Genomic DNA, 18,219 nt, shown 5'->3' on the forward strand with positions numbered 1-18,219 from the left:
TTCTACCCTTAGTGTTCACACCTCTGTGGAGGTCTTCCCATGTCAGAGTTGGTTTGTGGCCCCTCGTGCTCATATTAATCAGAACAGACATTCTGTGGGAGGTGATGATCCTTAATCTGGATGGAGGTTCATGTAGTCACATTCACTGTAACTCTGAAAAACTGAGTATCTACCCGGTCCATTCTTACATTTTTGTTCTTTTGGTGTCTATGTGTATCTCCATCCATCCCTAACAAGATGGTTGGAGCAGGACATGTATCTCTCTGTCCTGGTGACATATGTCATGAATTACTCATGGTGACCATATGATTGAATACATAGTGCTTGAGGCTCTGTTCCTCTTCCTAGTCTCTTAGGGTAGCTTAACTATGGTGCACTCTACTCTGGTAAAGGCTTGGCAATGACCCCAAGTCACTGAGCAGCCTCTAAATTTTTGGCACTATTGACTGGCCTTTACAACAAACCCAGGCTTACTCATTCGTAACAGGACAGTTTAATGGATGGCCGTTTTCACATACCAGTTTCTTGTGTAAAGTTGTAGAGAATGTCTAGAAAAATGAGCTCTCCAAAAGAACTTTACATGCTGTTCATAACATCCTGAATGAAGCTTTTCTGATTAAATATTTAGAAAGCTAGCAATCTAGCGAAAGCCTCTAGAACTCTTGAGTTCTAGATTAAATAGTAACTGAATTCTAGCAGCGATGGACTTCAAGTCCTGTGTTTGTGATTGGTCTGTGACAGCCGCTTCCTCAACTTCACTGTCTGCATCCTAATATTTTGTTTCCATCATTGATTTCTAGATGAAATCTATACAAATTCATGAGACAAAAATCAGCATTTTGAATACGAAAATATAACCAAGCACTATTCTATATTTCAGTACATGAAAGAGCCCAGATACTCAGCGATGAACAAGTGCCCACACCCACCCCAAATCTTGATTAAATAAGAAAAGACAGTGTAACAGATAAAAAAATGAATGTTTTCTTTATTATGCCATCTTTCTAAATCAGGTTACTCTGGGCAAACATACATAGACCACAATGATTGACTCCTCCCAACAACCGACTTACAGTTAGGCTGTGTGTGGAATTTCATTCATGTCAGAGCCCACAATGAACGGTGGAGGGGAGGAGTTAAGAAGAATTTAGACAACATGGTTTTCTTTCCCAAGATGCCACTTGGAATACAGATCTTACACACCCAGCCACTTTAGTTCATAGGTGAATGGTATCAAATATCCAAAGGATGGTGCAAGGCAGGGAGAGAATTTATATAAAATTATCTAAAACTCCAAAACACTACAAAAGCATCTTAAGAAAAAATATAATCAAAGTAAAAGCAATGGTGTTTATTTCGGTGAAATTATTTTAAATTAGATATATTAAGCTCTCGTGTCTCCCAACTTGATAGAAAAGTTCCTTTCATGAGAAATCAACTTTAATGGCAAAATTTTTACATATCAGCAAAATCTGTTATATTTAAAACTATGTATACAGTACTTTTCTGGCAAAAACATCATACAGCTTTCAGTTGTCAAGACGAAGTAAAAATATGATTGCATAAAATCACAAAAAAAATATAAATTGCTGAAAAGATAAAAAAAAGATTAAAAATCATTTGCATTGACTCCCCTTACATTTTCAGTATAAGAATTTGCAAACTACAATACATTTGTGAAAATTCTGTCCTGGCTTGACATACTGAACTGAAAGTTGTCATTTCAGATATCCTAGCTTTAAAAAAAATTTTGACTGCAACAGTCTGCATTTATCATACTTTTTATACAAGTGCAATATTTAAATATCTTCAAAATAAAACTCAGTAACTAAAAGGAATCACAGAATAACTTATAAAAGAAGCAAAGTTTACAAAATTAACAAATTTTAGAAGGTCCTATTTAATTGGCTCCTCCTTTTGTGCCCCGTCCCCCCAAAACAGTTTATAGAGATATTACTTAGTTCTATTTACAAATCTGTAACTTTAAAAATGCAGTCGTCTGTTCTACACATTGGGAACACAGCACTGCACTCAGACAGCATAAGTGACATCCGTGAGCCCCACGCAGAGGGCACACACACAGGTATGAATACAGTTGGGAACTCATGTAAACGGAGTCTCCAGCACTTTATACAGCATTCAAATCAGAATAAAACAAGCTCCGAACAAAAAGAAGCGCCATTTTTTTTGTCCGGAAATCAGTGCATAAACTGTAGCGTAATCTTTTATGCAGCTATCGTGTCCTCCAAATTTGTTCCCATCTGTTTACATAAGTGCTAAACAGATTTGAGATTGGGGCAACGTATTTTAAAATGAATGCAGTGGGGGAGGGGTCTCTCTTACATGGCGGGGGGGGGGGCAGTGATTAATGTTTAAAGGAAACCTATTTTCGCAATGCCTTTCACTCAGCCTTTCCAATGAGCTGGAGCCTCTGACCAATTTCTTAAACTTAAAAGAAACGAAATACGGTCAATATGACATGAATTATTAGCTCATACAATACCAGCTGACTTTTGTGACTTTAAATCTCCACTTACACCTATTACGCTATGCTATCACTGAAAGAGGAGGCATAAAACTCAGAGATCGAAGAAAGATCAAACTTCTTTAGCCACTCACTTTTCTTAATTAAAACCTGGAATAAGTTTGACCATTTTGAAGAAAGGATTTCTTCTACATCTTTTCAAAAGAGTGTTATTAACCTGATCAAAGAACTACAAATGAAATCAGGCTGTAACTTTAATGGGATTCTGGGCAGTTACAGTTAAATCTGGAGACCAGGCACTATCTGGAAATTATTGATTTTATAATGGATTCAGGAGATTTTTTTTTTTAAAGGACATTATCACTATTTTTAGAAGATGCTGAAGTATTTAGGGTATATGTATCTTAACATCTCAAAGGTTAATAATAAAAGCAAACATACACTCAAATATATGTGCATATCTGTATTTCATACACATGTGGCTCTAGAGAGCAAATATGGCCAAAGAGTGGTTGTAGGAGCCTAGTAGTAGATATACATGCAGTCACTGTATTCTTTCAACTTTTCTTTCTTTAGAAATTGTTCAGAATAAAATCAGGGGTTAAAAACCCAATCCCGGCATTCAGAGCTTTTAAACAATGTCCGTTCTATGCGCTGGATTGACTTAAAAAAATACACAATCAAATGACATTCAATACTGGCTGACATGATAGCATGTCTGTGCACTGACAGAAGCAACATGATTCGGTACAGTGTGAGCAACTCGGCTCTTGGATCCAAAGCAGCACTTCATACACAAAACGTTTAAGGGGGAAACTGTAAAAGCAAGTTCAGGGCTTGGAGGGTCTGAACATATAAATTCTGGTGGGTTGGGGGCTTACAAGCCAAAGAAAAATTTTAAATTAGACTGTTATCTGAAATGACTTGCTACATAAAAATAGCATTTTAAGAGGAATATGGAAATAGTTCATAATGTTACCCAAAATGGGAAACAGTAACTATTTCGAAATTTAAGGAGCCCAGAAAACAGCATCGCCTAGGTCTTGCATCACCTAGGAAGGTCTGTGGGGATTCTAGGCAAACTCACTCAATAAATTCATGAAGCTAATATAAAACACATCAACATGTACTGATATGTAAAGGCTTTATGGTAAATTTATGGTCAACAGAGACCTGTTACAGCAAATTCAAATGGCCAAAAATCGAGTGAGCCTGAGGCCTACAGTCCACTGTGTATACTATGCGATGTGTGCCTACTGAATAAGGGCTAACAGAATGATCCTGATTCCTTTCTGCACATTAGGCTTTAACAATCGATCATTTTCCAGTCCCTGTGCAAGCTGCATTGCAGAAGGCCAGTCCTTAGTTATATATACACACATATATAACTCGGTAAGTGGAAGTATTTGGCTATTATTTAGTAAGCATGCTTATTGCATCAAAGAAATAAGCAAAGTTTTAGGTTTACTGTGCAAGAATTTTAATTAGATTTGCACACATTTCAAAAAATTCTATTGTGTGACTTCCTGGTCTTGGAGCTACGTCAACAGGAGAGGAGTCGAGGGAGGTCACGGATGAGGTAAGAGAGACTTCTGAGGGCTTTCCTTGAGCCTCGGCATCGGAGTCGCTCCTTTGGCAAGATCGATAGTTGCTGATGGATCCCGATCTCTGTGGAGTAGCAGTCCCTGATTTGGCTTCTGTAATCTCATCTGGGTGAAAAGAATTTCAATGTTTTATTATCTGTTTCTCCCTCAAGTGTTTAAATCAGCACCTGAGTGAGACTGCTAACCAGCTCTCCAAGCAATGGCTGGTCAACACAGGGTGCATCATAGACTTTGACGCCAAGAACCAGTAAAGTAATAACACGGGTTCTAATAAACATGTCACAGACTCACTGGACAGTGGCAAGCATGCCTTTAATCCCATCGCTCAGGAGGCAGAGGTAACTCTGTGAGCTTGAGGCCAGCCTGGTCTATGGAGTAAGTTCCGAGACAGCCAGGACTATACAAAGAAACCCTGTCTCAAAAAGCAAACCAAAACAAAAGATACAAAATCGATCACTTGCAATACGGAAGGTGTCTTAAACTTAATCTCACCCAGGAATTGTTTTACTGAAATAAAGCAGCCTGGGAAGCGAGGGGTTTGTCCAAGGAGCCGAGTGGGCAGTGAGCTCCCACGACTCAAGCTCCGCCACTCAAGCGCTTCACCCTCCCTACTCAGGTCAGTGCTCTTACCCTGCACTCTCTCAAATGTCACTTAGAGCAGGAGAGAAAAACAAACCTATATACTTTTAAAGATTTTACAGAACAATAGTCATTTTCTACCTTGGGAATAATGGTAATGGTGATTGAAGCCAGTGAGGCAAGAACTTCAGTACTGAACTAAACCCCTAGCCCCAAGATAATAATCTATAAAGCATATACTACATGGAGCAGGAATGACAAGTTTCACAAATGTCCCTCTTGCAGGACATAGGAAGTCACATTTCCTGCTGAATTAGCAGGAAAAGCCAGGAAGCGTCATGAGACAAGGTGAAGAGGGCAGAGAGGAGGGCGGTGAGGACAGAGGACACGTATGATAGTGCACACTGGGGGCCGGGGAGAAGCCTCAGTAGATAGAGAGACTGCCGCACAGCATACAGACCTGCCTGATGCTGATCCCCAGACCCATGTCAACGTCAGGCCAGCAAGGGCATACCCATAATGTCAACACTGGAAGTCGGAAATGAAAGGAACCCTGGAGCTTGCTGGCCAGTAAGTGTATCCTAAAGGGCAACCTCCTGTTTGCAGAGAGACCTTGTCTCCAAAGGGAGAAGGAAGATGAAGAACGGAGACACCTGACATTGACCTCTGTAGCCCCTCCAAGATACAAGCAAAGGGCGGGAAAGACTAAAGATAGAAAGAGAGGAAGAGAAGAAGGTGCCATAGTGAAGCTTACTACTTTGCATGCTTAGTTTTTATTAAAAAAAAAAAAAAAACAAAAACAAAAAACAAAGACTATAAACCAAATTAGGTAACCAGGCCAAACACATCACCTCCATGGTTTTACGTGTACATACCATCAATACTTCGGAAATCCAATAAGTAAGTCCTACTATCCACTTGGTATAGCTGTAGACTCATTTTGGAAAATGTGCTTGTCACAGGGTTCTTCCTTCGCACACGCAAATAATAGGGGTTTACAACCTAGCGTTTGATGCGGACGGAAACAAAGGCATATCAAATCAGTTCCTCTACAAAGGCCTTTTGTCTACAATGCTCGCTAAATGTGTTAGAGCACCTGCCTTCTTACCTTCCATTCATAGTCCAACTGCTTGATTGCTCTACACACTTCTGCCATGATGTCGTTGGGTCGGCTTTGACTTCGAATCCCCAAATGCCACTTTGCCTTCCGTACACCTTGGTGTTTGGATTTCTGTGGGTTTAATTCATCTAGGGTGTGTCGGGCCCTTGGTGTTTCGGCAACCAAGAATGGTACTCTCTCAGGGTGAGGCCGAGTTAAATGGTGATCATCGAGGAAAGAATCGGGTGGGCTTGTTGCCAAGTAGAAATCTTTGGCTTCGTTCATTATTCTCCTGTTGTCTATGATGAGGTGGTAGGCAACTGCCAGTGGGTCCTGGTGGTTTCTGTTGTACAGGCAGCTGAGGACCTCCTCCTCCGAGCACTCGAACTTCTCACACACTTCTTTTAAGGCTTCATCATCAATCATGGTTGAACTATAAGACGGGTCTTCAGGAAAGAGATATTTTGGAAGGTCCTGCTTAAACCATTCATGTTCCCTAAGAGAGACAGCAATGTTGAAAGAAGAATTTTCAGTAAAACCAGGAATATAAAAGTAGTAGTTTCAAGAGTTTAGGATACGAGTTAATACTCACCTACGTTACTACAGCTTTTCTCTTTAAACTGTTTCCCTTCTAGCTCATACTTCATTGAATATGCTGAGAAAAACATTAAAACCTGCCACTAATTTTTTATTTATGTACTTTTATGTGTATGGGTACTTTGTACAATTTGCATAGCAGAAGACATTGGATCCCATGGGACTACAATTATAGATGGGTGTGAGCCACCATGTGGGTGCTAGGAATTGAACTCAGGACCTCTGGAGGAGCAGCCAGTGGTATTAATCGCTGAGCCATCCCTCCAGCCCTGCCACTGATGTTTAAGGATCGAGGCAGCCAAATGAAAAGGTATGTATGTCCACCCAAATGACAATGACAGAGTACAGTCTTTTTCCAGCCCACAAAGAAACTGTGTTGTGTGGCTTCACTGTTTATACTGTTTCATGTTATACAAAAAGAACTTACTAACAAAAAGTGTGCAATATCCTATGGGTTCTTATGCAAGCTTAGCTTTACAATAAACCATTCACCCGTGTAAAATCTATCCTCATCCTTACAACCCAGCTGCATATGACTCAAAAGACCATCCTCTGGACGATTTGTATTATATAATTGTATATATAAAAGGATATGGAACCATAACAAGAACTATACTAAAACTTAAACTTTTAACAAAAAATAAAAACAGAGTTGGAGAGATGGCTCAGTGGTTAAGAGCACTCACTGCTCTTCCAGAGGTCCTGAGTTCAATTCCCAGCAACCACACGGTGGCTCATGAACATCTGTAATGGGATCTGATGCCCTCTTCCGGTGTGTATAAAAACAGCTACAGTGTACCCACATACAATAAATAAATAAACAAACAAACATTAAAAACAAAAACAAAGGAAACAGAAAAGAATAATAATTTGTTTCCAAATGGTGACTGGTTTTTTGAGACAGAATCCTCACTGTAGCCCAGGGTGGAATCAGACTCATTGTCATTCTCTTTCAGCTTCTCAAGTACTGGGATCATGGGTGTGCACCACCATGTACAGCATTTTATCGATTTAATAGCCTGAGTTCCCCTTCCCATCTGCCATGTGCTGCTGCTTCGGGTCTCCTTTTCAGCAGGTCTTTCTGTGTTTGTTTTTTGAGACAAAGTCTCTCTTTACATTGTAGATTGCTGTCTAAATGCAGGTGAGTTCAGGCAACATCACATAGCTCTGATTGTCCTGAACTATGTAGGCCATGTTGGCTTTGAACTCGCAGGGATCTCCCTGGCTCTGCCTCCCAAGTGCTGGGGTTAAAGGTGTGCACCACCATACCCAGCTTCAACAGGACTTCTAGCATAAGAAGTAAGTGGGAAAGACCAACTGAAAGTTCCATGTGCCTTAAGGCTTCCTACTTCCAATATCAGGAAAATGTATAGTCTAGCTGTGATGGTTTGTATAAGCTTAGCCCAGGGAGTGGCACTATTAGAAGCTGTGGCCTTGTTGGAGGAAGTGTGTCACTGTGAGGTGGGCTTGGAGACCTTTCTCCTAGCTGCCTGGAGATGCTCAGTCTGTTTCTGGCTTCCTTCCAGTGAAGATGTAGAGCTCAGCTCCTCCTGCACCATGCCTGCTTGGATGCTGCCATTGTGCCATGCTCCCACCTTGATGATAATGGACTGAACCTCTGAACCTATAGGCCAGCCCCAATTACATGTTGTCCTTTATAAAACTTACACTGGTCATAGTGTCTGTTCACAGCAATAAGACCCTAACTAAGGTACTAGCCATCAGAAGATCAAAGAATTAAGGAAAATAAAAACATCAAAAGATGAAAGAATTAAGAAAAAAAAACAAAGGTATATTGGTGACAAAATAAGGTGTCCAGGGAGTACTGAGTGTTCATGAGATGTGACTTACCTCAACCTGAGCAGCACAGCGGCCACCATCAGCCCTGCCTTATTTAAACTATTAGGCTAAACCATCATACACAATGCAGCATGGGCTGTAAAACTCAATCTCCTATGACTCAATGTGTATTGCTACAAGAAAAACATCTCATTAATAAAATGAAATTTTTCTCGTGTCTTGAGATTTGAAAAGGTAGAAAAATACATTGGTTTAAAATTATCTGATACTGCTGGGCAGTGGTGACAGCACATGCCTTTAATCCCAGCTCTCAAAAGGCAAAGGCAGACAGAGCCAGCCTTGTCTATAGAGTGAGCTCCAGGACAGCCAGGGCTACATAGTCTCAACAGAACTATGGATGGAAGGATGGATGGGTGGATGGATGGGTGGGTGGATGGGTGGATGGGTAGATAGGTGGATAGGTAAAGTGAGTTACCTGATATCTTTTATTGTGGCCCTCTTCATAGGATCTACCTGCAGCATATGCTTCAAAAGGCTTATTACAGAGGGATTCAAATACTGAGGGGTATAAAATATCCCGTCACATATCTTCTTAAAAAGAGTTGGCACGTGGTCATCATCAAAAGGGAGAGTTCCACACAGCAAAGCATAGAGAATGACCCCGCTGCTCCAGATGTCCACTTCAGGGCCTGCGTACAATCTGCATAGAGAATGCTAACTATTAATCACAATAACAACGCCATCCATCAACGGTCTTCAATACAAATACTTTATGAGGAATACAAGAAAATAATTTTTAAAGAAACCAGTGGTCAGAATATGGTATCTATAGTGACCACTGAACACAGCACATAAAGATTCTAGTCTTACCAGTATTAGCTTTTTAAAAATAAGCTGTTTTACAACTTGTGACCCACGGGTCAAATTGTTGCACTACCTTACTATGACCCTCAAAGTTCCTACCAATAAGCTCAAACCTTGAGCCATCATGATCAGTGCTGAATTAGAGCCACAGAAATAATTTTTTTTTAAGTAAATGCTATTGTGGATGTGTGCATGTGCATGTGTGTGTGCATGGTGTGCGTGTGCCGCCGTGGGTGTGGAGCTGAGAGGACAGCCTTGTGGACTCAGTTCTCCTCCCTTTACACAGGCTTCAGGGGTCAGACTCTGGTCACTTGGCAGCAAACGTTTTACCAGCAGAGCCGTCTGGCTGGGCCCAAGACTCAAGTCTGCAGATACACTCTGAGGCCATGTCTCCTAAAACCCTCACATCAAAGTTCAAGAAGCTGGAGCTGCAGAAGCGAGGCAAGGGAAGTGGAGTTCACAGAATACTCTACGTGAGTGCTTCTACACGAGGCACTCTAGATAAGAATCTTAACTAGCTGCAAACAAGATGAATCATCCAGAGTCTGCCTTCAGGGGGCAAACGGACCCTTAAAGTGATGAAGGTGCTTCCTATGGACAGCAGTAAACACTGTTTTCGAAACCAGAGCTCCTACTCACGCAGACCTCAATGAACCACTATCCAAGCCGGACAAATTACATTTCTGTAAGGGCCCATTTTGTGCATGCTAGAGAGTAATCTCTTTTCTTCTTGATTTTTTTTCATACCAAAAGAATTTTGATAGAAAACACAAATGAATTCTCAAAATTACCTTTTTCTTTATTACCTTTTCTTTGAACAGTCTGTTAAAATGTGATTGTGAACATTGGTGAGCACAGGCTTTCCCGGTAATGATGAAGCGTTGTCTTTTTAAGTTTGCTTTGATTTCTGCTTGTTTTTTATTTCTTTGTCTGCTTGTTTGTTTTGCAACTGCATTTTGCTTTTTAGCCAAGCCGGCCCTGTCTCACGATGTGGCCTGAGCTCACATCAGCCTGCTGTCTAACCTCCTGGGTAAAGAGATTACAGAGGTGCATCACCCAGGCTCGCCATGGCATTGATTTTAAAAAACAAATCCTTTGGGCTGGAGGATGCCCCAGCCACTGAGGCCCTGGGCTGTTCTAACAGAGGTGCCTGCAGCACTGCCTCTGAGGGGTGGGGTGGGGTGGCTGTGACCTCTGTCAGCACCAACACTAATGTCCACATACCCTCACACAAACACCATACATATATGACCTCACGTCTGCTTTTTAAATTAAATTTTACAACTTCTGAGCAAATATCTTTTCCGAGACTGCTACCCAACTTCCAAATTTAGGCATGCTTTTCTCTTTGTTAATAAACGGTCTCTATTTCTATCGCTAAAATAGAAGGAAAAAAAAAAAAACCAAAAGAACAAACTTGAGCCAGCAAAACAAGGAAACAAAACAAAAATTAAATTGTGTTTTCGCACGATTTAAAAAGCTAACTGGTGAGAATAGATCCCTACTTCAGTGCTAGAGAGTAGTTCAGAGTTCAAGTCTTACACTGCAGTCTCTAGCAGATCTAGGCCAAGACTGAACATAAATAAGGCTCTCTCTCTCCGTCTCCCTTGTTAAAACCCTCTTCCCTCCCCCACCTCGCTTTTCCTCCATATCAGGTCTACCTATGTGGCTCTGCCTCAGCATCCATGTGCGGCTCAGGCCACAGGCATGAGACACATTTAACCTTTAGAGAAACACATCTTTAATTCAGTTTCTAAGACACTTTCCTTCCTCATAAAACATGAAGCCGATGAAGGAATCTTAGAAAGGACTAAAAGAGCTTGAAGGGGCTCGAGACCCCATATGGACAACAATGCCAAGCAACCAGAGCTTCCAGGGACTAAGCCACTACCCAAAGACTACACATGGACTGACCCTGGACTCCAACCTCATAGGTAGCAATGAACAGCCTAGTAAGAGCACCAGTGGAAGGGGAAGCCCTTGGTCCTGCCAAGACTGAATCCCCAGTGAACGTGACTGTTGGGGGAGGGGCAATTGGGGGGGTGGATGGGGAGGAAGCCCATATAGAAGGGAGGGAAGGGAGATGTTGGCGGAAACCAGGGAAAGGGAATAACAAGCAAATGTAAATAAGAAATACCCAAGTTAATAAAGATGGGGAAAAAAAAAAAACACGAAGCCACCACATGAATGCCATCTATTTGTGATGACACTACACATTGTTACACTTGTGACTGTTCTGCTTTCTGTGTGGTTTGGTTTGGTTTGGTTTGGTTTTTTGAGATGGTGTCTTGAGAGATAGCAGAGTGACCTGAGCCTCTCAAGGTCTAGAATTACAAGCAAGCAATGCCCATCACGTTACATTTTTTTATTGGATATTTTATTTATTTACATTTCAAATGTTATTCCCTTTCCTGGTTTCCCCTCGGCAAACCCCCTATCCCATCCTCCCTTGCCTTGCTTCTATGAGTGTGCTCCCCCAACCACCCACCCACTCCTGCCTCCCAGCCCTGGCATTCCCTACATTGGAGATGACCAAGAGTCTCTCATCTCATTGATGCTCAACAAGGCCATTTTCTGCCACATACACGGTTAGAGCCATGGGTCACTCCATGTGTACTCTTTGGTAGGTGGTTTAGTCTCTGGGAGCTCTGGTTGGTTGATACTATTGTACTTCCACTGGGGTTGCAAATCCCTTCAGCTCCTTCAGTCCTTTCTCTAACTCCTCCATTGCGGACCCCACTCTCAGTTCAATGGTTGGCTGTTAGCATTCACCTCTGTATACTTGTCAGACTCTGGCAGTCTCTCAGGGGACAGCTATACCATGCTCCTGTCAGCAAGCACTTCTTGGCATTCACAATAGTGTCTGGATCTGGTGTACGTATATGGGATGGATGCCCAGGTGGGGCAGTCTCTGCTATACACTTTGTCTCATATTTCCTCCCTTGAGTATTTTGTTCCCCCTTCTAAGAAGGACTAAAGCATCCACGCTTTGGTCTTCTTCTTCTTCTTCTTGAACTTCATGTGGTCTGTGAATTGTATCTTGGGTAATCTGGGCTTTTGGGCTAATATCCACTCATCAGTGAGTGCATACCATGTATGGTCTTTTGTGACTGGATTACCTCATGCAGGACGATATTTTCTAATCTTCTCCATTTGCCTATGAATTTCATGAAGTCATTGTTTTTAATAGCTGAGTAGTACTCCACTGTGTAGATGTACCACATTATTGTAATCCATTCCTCTGTTGAAAGGCATCCGGGTTCTTTCCAACTGCTGGCTATTATAAATAAGGCTGCTATGAACATAGTGGAACATGTGTCTTTGTTGTATGTTGGAGCATCTTTTGGGTATATGCCCAGGAGTAGTATAGATGGCTCCTCAGGTAGTACTATGTCCAATTTTCTGAGGAACCGCGAGACTGATTTCTACAGCGGTTGTACCACAACAGTGGAGGAGTGTTCCTCTTTTTCCACATCCTCCTCAGCATCTGCTGTCATCACTGAGTTTTTGATCTCAGTCATTCTGACTGGTGTGAGGTGGAATCTCAGGGTTGTTTTGGTTTGCATTTCGCTGATGACTAAGGATGTTCAACATTTCTTTAGAAGCTTCTCAGCCATTCGGTATTCCTCAGTTGAGAATTCTTTGTTTAGCTCTGTACCCCAGTATTAATAGGGTTGTCTCTCTGGAGTCTAACTTGTTGAGTTCTTTGTATATCTTGGATATTAGCCCTCTATTGGATGTAGGATTAGTAAAGATCTTTTCCAATCTGTTGGTTGCCGGTTTGTCCTATTGACAGTGTCTTCTTCCTAAAAAAGCTTTGCAGTTTTATGAGGTCCCATTTGTTGATTCTTGATCTTTGAGCATGAGCCATTGGTGTTCTGTTCAGGAAATTCTTCCCTGTGCCCATGTGTTCCAGGCTCTTCCCCTCATATCAAGTGGCCATAGGTGTGTGGGTTCATTTCTGGGTCTTTAATTCTATTCCATTGATCTATCTGCCTGACTCTGTACCAATACAGTACAGTTTTTTTATCACTATTGCTCTGTAATACTGCTTGAGATCAGGGATGGTGACTTCCTCAGAAGTTCTTTTATTGTTAAGAATAGATTTCGCTATCCTGGGTTTTTTGTTATTCCAAATGAATTTGCAAATTGCTCTTTCTAACTCTTTGAAGAATTGAGTTGGAATTTTGATGGGGATTGCATTGAATCTTTAGATTGCTTTAGGCAAGATGGCCACTTTTACTATATTAATCCTGCCAATCTATGAGCATGGGAGATCTTATCATCTTCTGAGATCTTATTTGGTTTTTTTCTTCAGAGACTTGAAGTTCTTAAGATCAAATGTCACTTAAATACTCAGTCCTTTGAGTATTAACTTGTACATTAATTGGAACCATGCAAAGTAGATGTAAGTCAATAATTTAAAAATTCACTTAGGGGTTGGGGATTTAGCTCAGTGGTAGAGCGCTTGCCTAGCAAGCTCAAGGCCCTGGGTTCAGTCCTCAGCTCCAGGAAAAAAAAAAAAAAGACAAAATAACAAAAATCCACTTATTTTAGTTAATGCTTTACATTTTACTTTAATAAAAGAAAGATCAAAAAACACATAAAAATCTCATTAAAATTTCAGGTTAAATTAATAAAAAGTAGAAATAATGAATTATACTCATTTGTGATAGAGGAGATGATTTTTTGTCTAAGTTCACCATTTATCGAGAGTATGTCAATAGTCAGGTTTCCAATGAGTTACCTATCTACTTTACAACTGATTAGCTTTAAATTCTAACTACTTTAACATAACTTACAAACCAACATTCTCCTCTCTCTATATGGATTTCTTAGTTTATACCCTTGTTTTTCTATTCTATTCTATTATTATTATTATTATTATTATTATTATTATTATTATTATTATTATTTGTGTGCATGTGCGTGTGCGTTGGGGTAGTTATGCACGCATCTGTGTATGCAATTGCTTGCAGAAACCAAGAGTGTTGGGTCTCCTGAAGGGAAAGCTACAGACAACTGTGAATCACCCAAATGTTATTGCTGGGTCTCAAACCCCAGTCCTCCACAAGAGCAGCAAGTACTCTTAACCATCGCTCCAGCTCCTTGTGTATTATTCTTGAAACAGACAATCTGCAAGTACGAAAATACGTTCCCTTCTTTCCGTTGCAAGGTATTTTATCACATTGTGAACCCCAAGATTGTGTTCTCTCCTGGAAATAAGCTGCTTCCAGCTGTGGCATGGCCCAGCCTCAGCGCACACCTTTACTTCCCGTGGCTGGAATTCAGGCATGCCCTTAGTACACAGCTTTAATCCCAAACAACGACGGCAAAGTTAGTTTATGGAAGGAAGCACCCGTGTTTAAAAGTAACTTCTAATTAAGTGGCAGACAAAATAACAAATCAGAGAAAGAACTGACAAAATAAGATATGCCCAACTCTCACAAGTAGGGAGAGGAAGTACTTAAGGACAGTGCAGAGAGAGGAGGCCATTTTACCAGGACAGTTGAACAGAGACGGGGTGCAGAGGGGAACGAGCCAGAGCCTGAGAAGGAACCAGAAGATTAGAACAGATGGACAGAGCTAGTTTGAGGTCATACAGCGCAATTCAGGAGAAGCCCAGAGAAGCCAGGTTGAATCAGTTATTGTGGAAAGGAGTTTGAGCCAGAACGGCTGAGCTGAACCAGCCATAGATCAGAAGGAACAAGGAAGGGGTGAGCTTATTCAGCAGTAAGTCTCAGAAGCTGAGGCTAGAGGCTTCCAGGACTGGGGCTAGGTTGGCCGACTGAGGCAGGAAGCAGTGGAGATGACAGTTAATGCAGGCACACAAAAGTTCCTTTTACATCCTCGTTGGTATTCCAGATGACCGTACAGACTATCAAACGCTGAGAGAAATAAGCATAAATGCATCACAAGTAGCATAATGTCAAACACTACCTTCCTGAAATCACTTCTGGTGCAGCATAATTGGGCGAGCCACAGCTCGTTCTTAAAAATTCACCATCTGACATCATGTTTGAAAGACCTGAAATGACAAAACATGGCCACTCAAGATTTCCCAAGAACAAAAAGGAAGTCCATTAAACAACACAACTAAGTTTGTATTAACAAGATCAGCCATCATTTTTCTGTTAAAGAAAAAAACAAAACAAAAACGTTAACGTGACCAGTCTTTATTTCCAAAATAGTCTAACTTATAAAAAAAATGTACAACGTATTTCAATATCTACAGTTTAATATGTAGGTACCAAACTAGTGGTGGTTTTGAATACTAGCATAACCTTGAAATGTTTACATTTTAATACAGACATTGTTAGGCTAAATACACTCAGATGAACATAAAGATGTCTACCGGCCTCCATCTCTGGGATTCTTAGACTAAAGGCATGTGCTGCCACATCTGAAAACCAACTTTACAGCATTTAAACGTTAAATTTTTTAAAAATAATTTCCTCATAGAATTCATCTTTCTAGATTTCAATTTTATCTCAGTAATTCCATCCCGCTTCCCATTTTCACCATACTTGACCAAAAAGAATATATTAGAAATTAAGTTGCCACCTTCTTGACAAATAACAGTCACTTCTTCTCAAGTGATCTCTCTAATGTTTACAGGTTGAAATATTTATGACCACAACACTGAATTCCATGGCTGGCAGGTAAAGGTGCCTGCCAACCTGAATTCAACCCTAAGACCCACGTGGTGGAAGAACAAAAACATCCCCCAAAAGCTATCCTCTGACGTGTGTGTGCGTGTGCGAGCATGCACGCAGGTGTACGTGTGTGCACACACAAAATAATTAAATCTCTTTATGATCAGCTTTGAAGACATAAGATTAAGTGCATACCTTACTGTTTTCCCTTTTGAATGCTCATTTGCAGAGTGGGTTTCTGGTCTACCCCATAAACACTATCAGAAGACTGTTACTCATTAAATAGATTACGACCGTCCTTACCGAAGTCGGCTATCTTTGCATTCATGTGTGCATCAAGCAGGACGTTTTCAGGTTTCAAATCTCTGTGGACCACCATATGCCTGTGACAATAGTCCACACCAGAAAGGATCTGCTGGAACAGACGTCGACTCTCCTTTTCGTCCAACTAGGAAAAGCAGAAAAGCACTCTAAGCTGTGCCTCTCACTGGAAACATTCTCACTTATAATTCTCCAGCCTACAATCTGTCAAAGCATGGAAGCTTCCAGGCGAACTCCACCCAGGAGGTACTTTTGAAATGGGCAAGTAAGGCACAGGACACTACACTAAACACCAAGGGCTCAGGGGATCAATCAGCAACTCAGCTTTCTGACCCTATGTGTATAAACTACACTGAGAAACCCATCTTCTTCTGTAGCTCATGGGCTATTCTAGTACTTTCAACTTCTACCTGAATCTGGGCGTGTTTTCCAGTTAGTGATGTTTAATCCTTCCCTCCTTCAATAAATATTTATTGAGCACATTCGATATGCTATACAGGTGAGACATTCCCAATACAGAAATGAATGAAAGGAAGGTCCTACTCCTGTAGACAAAAATGAGCCCCTCCCAAAAGCAAAAAAAAACAAAAACAAACAAACAAAAAAACCTATCAGTCTAACAGTGGGGAGAAAGTCACAAAGTAATACAGAAAGTGCTCCAACGGGCAGATCCAAACCCACGGTCAAGCAGAGGCTCCTCGTCAACCTCAGTGGGCCACAGAGCAGAACAAAGTGATGCAGGTAAAGAGGGATCTGTGAGGAGGAGGGAAGGCAGGAGTGGGAAACAAGAGGGGACAGGGAGGGAGAGTAAAGAGAGGGCGCGGAATACATGGGTGAAGCTGTCAAAGAGCCAATCTAATCGGTGAGAAGGGAAAGAAAAAGAGGATACAGAAAGTGACGCTAGGATGGGGGACAGCTACAGACTGTGAACAAGTGACAGTAAGTACTGTAATTGAACCACAACGCAATGATGGCCTGTGCTCTGAAATTTAAGCTATTTTTTAAGTTTTGTGCATGTGTGTGTGTGTGTGCATGTGCATATGTGCATGTGTGTACGTGTGTGTGTGTGTGTGTGTGTGTGTGTGTGTGTGTGTGTGTGTGTGTGTGTGCATATGCATGCAGGTACCCACAAAGGCAAGAATGCTGAGGACACTGGATCCTCTGGACCCGGAGTTGGAGGCATTTGTGAGCCCCCTAACATGGGTGCCAGGAACCAAACCCCAGCCCTCTGGAAAAAAAAAACAAAACAGCAGACTCTCTAAGCCATCTCTCTAGGCCCAAGATGCTTTCATTTAAACAAAAGCACATTTACATTTTGCCTGTTTACTGAATGGGGGGGGTATAAAAAGCTTATACTACAATTAAAAATTTTAAGTATAATCTTTTAAAAATAATCTTCAAATCTCTGTATTTTCTGATGTTTGCTCAACAAGGGATGAGTGGCACGGCTTTACACATGCTCCAGGACAGAGTATTTAATAGGTAAACTACGGATTCCATAGGCAAGGACTCTCCCATGCGCTCCTCAGGTAGGTCATGAGTGAGCATTCTAGACCCGGAATGCTCCACCTTTGATGGATAACATGGAGACAGGAGGAAGCAGTCACTGCTCTGAGTACAGAGTGAAACCTGCTGCTGAAGGGTAGCAGCCCCTTACACTGAAGTCTCACATGCCCTTCCTGAAGAAAAGTACATTGATACTTTGGAAATCTCACACCTTTATTTGCTCTATAGGTGTTTATTTTTTTTTTAATTATGCAAGAGGAAGAGAAAATTTAACCAACGATAAGAAGTAACAGAGGGGCTGCAAAGGTGGAGAGAATTTTCTTTACTAAAATAAAGAATGGCAGGGACTGAAGGAAGATGGGCCAAGGCAGAGCATACTCCCAGCTGACAAGCAGCACACACTGTGTCACTCCCGGAAACAGCACTAGGGTGCTGTCAGCAGCACACAGGGCCCATAAAACAAAGGATGGAGAGAGACAGTGGCCATCAAGAGGAGTGTGTGGACAGCAGATGAAAACTCAGCAAAAACAGAAAAGCAAAACCAAGTCCTAGATGAAAATAAACACATCTGCACGTAGAACCCTGGGAAAGCTGAGGAAGTAGGAGGGCCTCAACTCTTTGAGGCAGAGTAAGGGGCGGGCCAGAAACAAGCCAGCAGGCCTCTGCAGGAAGCTTTAGATTCCTCACCAACGGGGAGTGAGACCTCTG

The 18,219-nt window shown here is 41.5% G+C and overlaps 1 protein-coding gene across 2 annotated transcripts in view; it reads right to left on the reverse strand.

The window, feature by feature from the left end:
* Positions 1 to 961: 961 nt before the first annotated feature.
* Prkaa1 (protein kinase AMP-activated catalytic subunit alpha 1) overlaps positions 962 to 18,219 on the reverse strand; it is a 37,012-nt gene continuing 19,754 nt past the window's right edge. For both annotated transcript variants that reach the window (XM_032898820.1, XM_032898821.1), the window contains 6 exons: positions 15,988 to 16,132; positions 14,969 to 15,056; positions 8,640 to 8,864; positions 5,777 to 6,263; positions 5,544 to 5,670; positions 962 to 4,194 (listed from right to left, as the gene is read on the reverse strand). In XM_032898820.1, the coding sequence (XP_032754711.1) occupies positions 3,950 to 4,194; positions 5,544 to 5,670; positions 5,777 to 6,263; positions 8,640 to 8,864; positions 14,969 to 15,056; positions 15,988 to 16,132 (1,317 nt within the window). In that variant the 3' untranslated portion in view covers positions 962 to 3,949. The remainder of the gene's footprint in view (positions 4,195 to 5,543; positions 5,671 to 5,776; positions 6,264 to 8,639; positions 8,865 to 14,968; positions 15,057 to 15,987; positions 16,133 to 18,219) is intronic.

The sequence above is a fragment of the Rattus rattus genome, chromosome 3 (assembly GCF_011064425.1).
Source record: "Rattus rattus isolate New Zealand chromosome 3, Rrattus_CSIRO_v1, whole genome shotgun sequence".
NCBI classification, from domain to species: domain Eukaryota; kingdom Metazoa; phylum Chordata; class Mammalia; order Rodentia; family Muridae; genus Rattus; species Rattus rattus.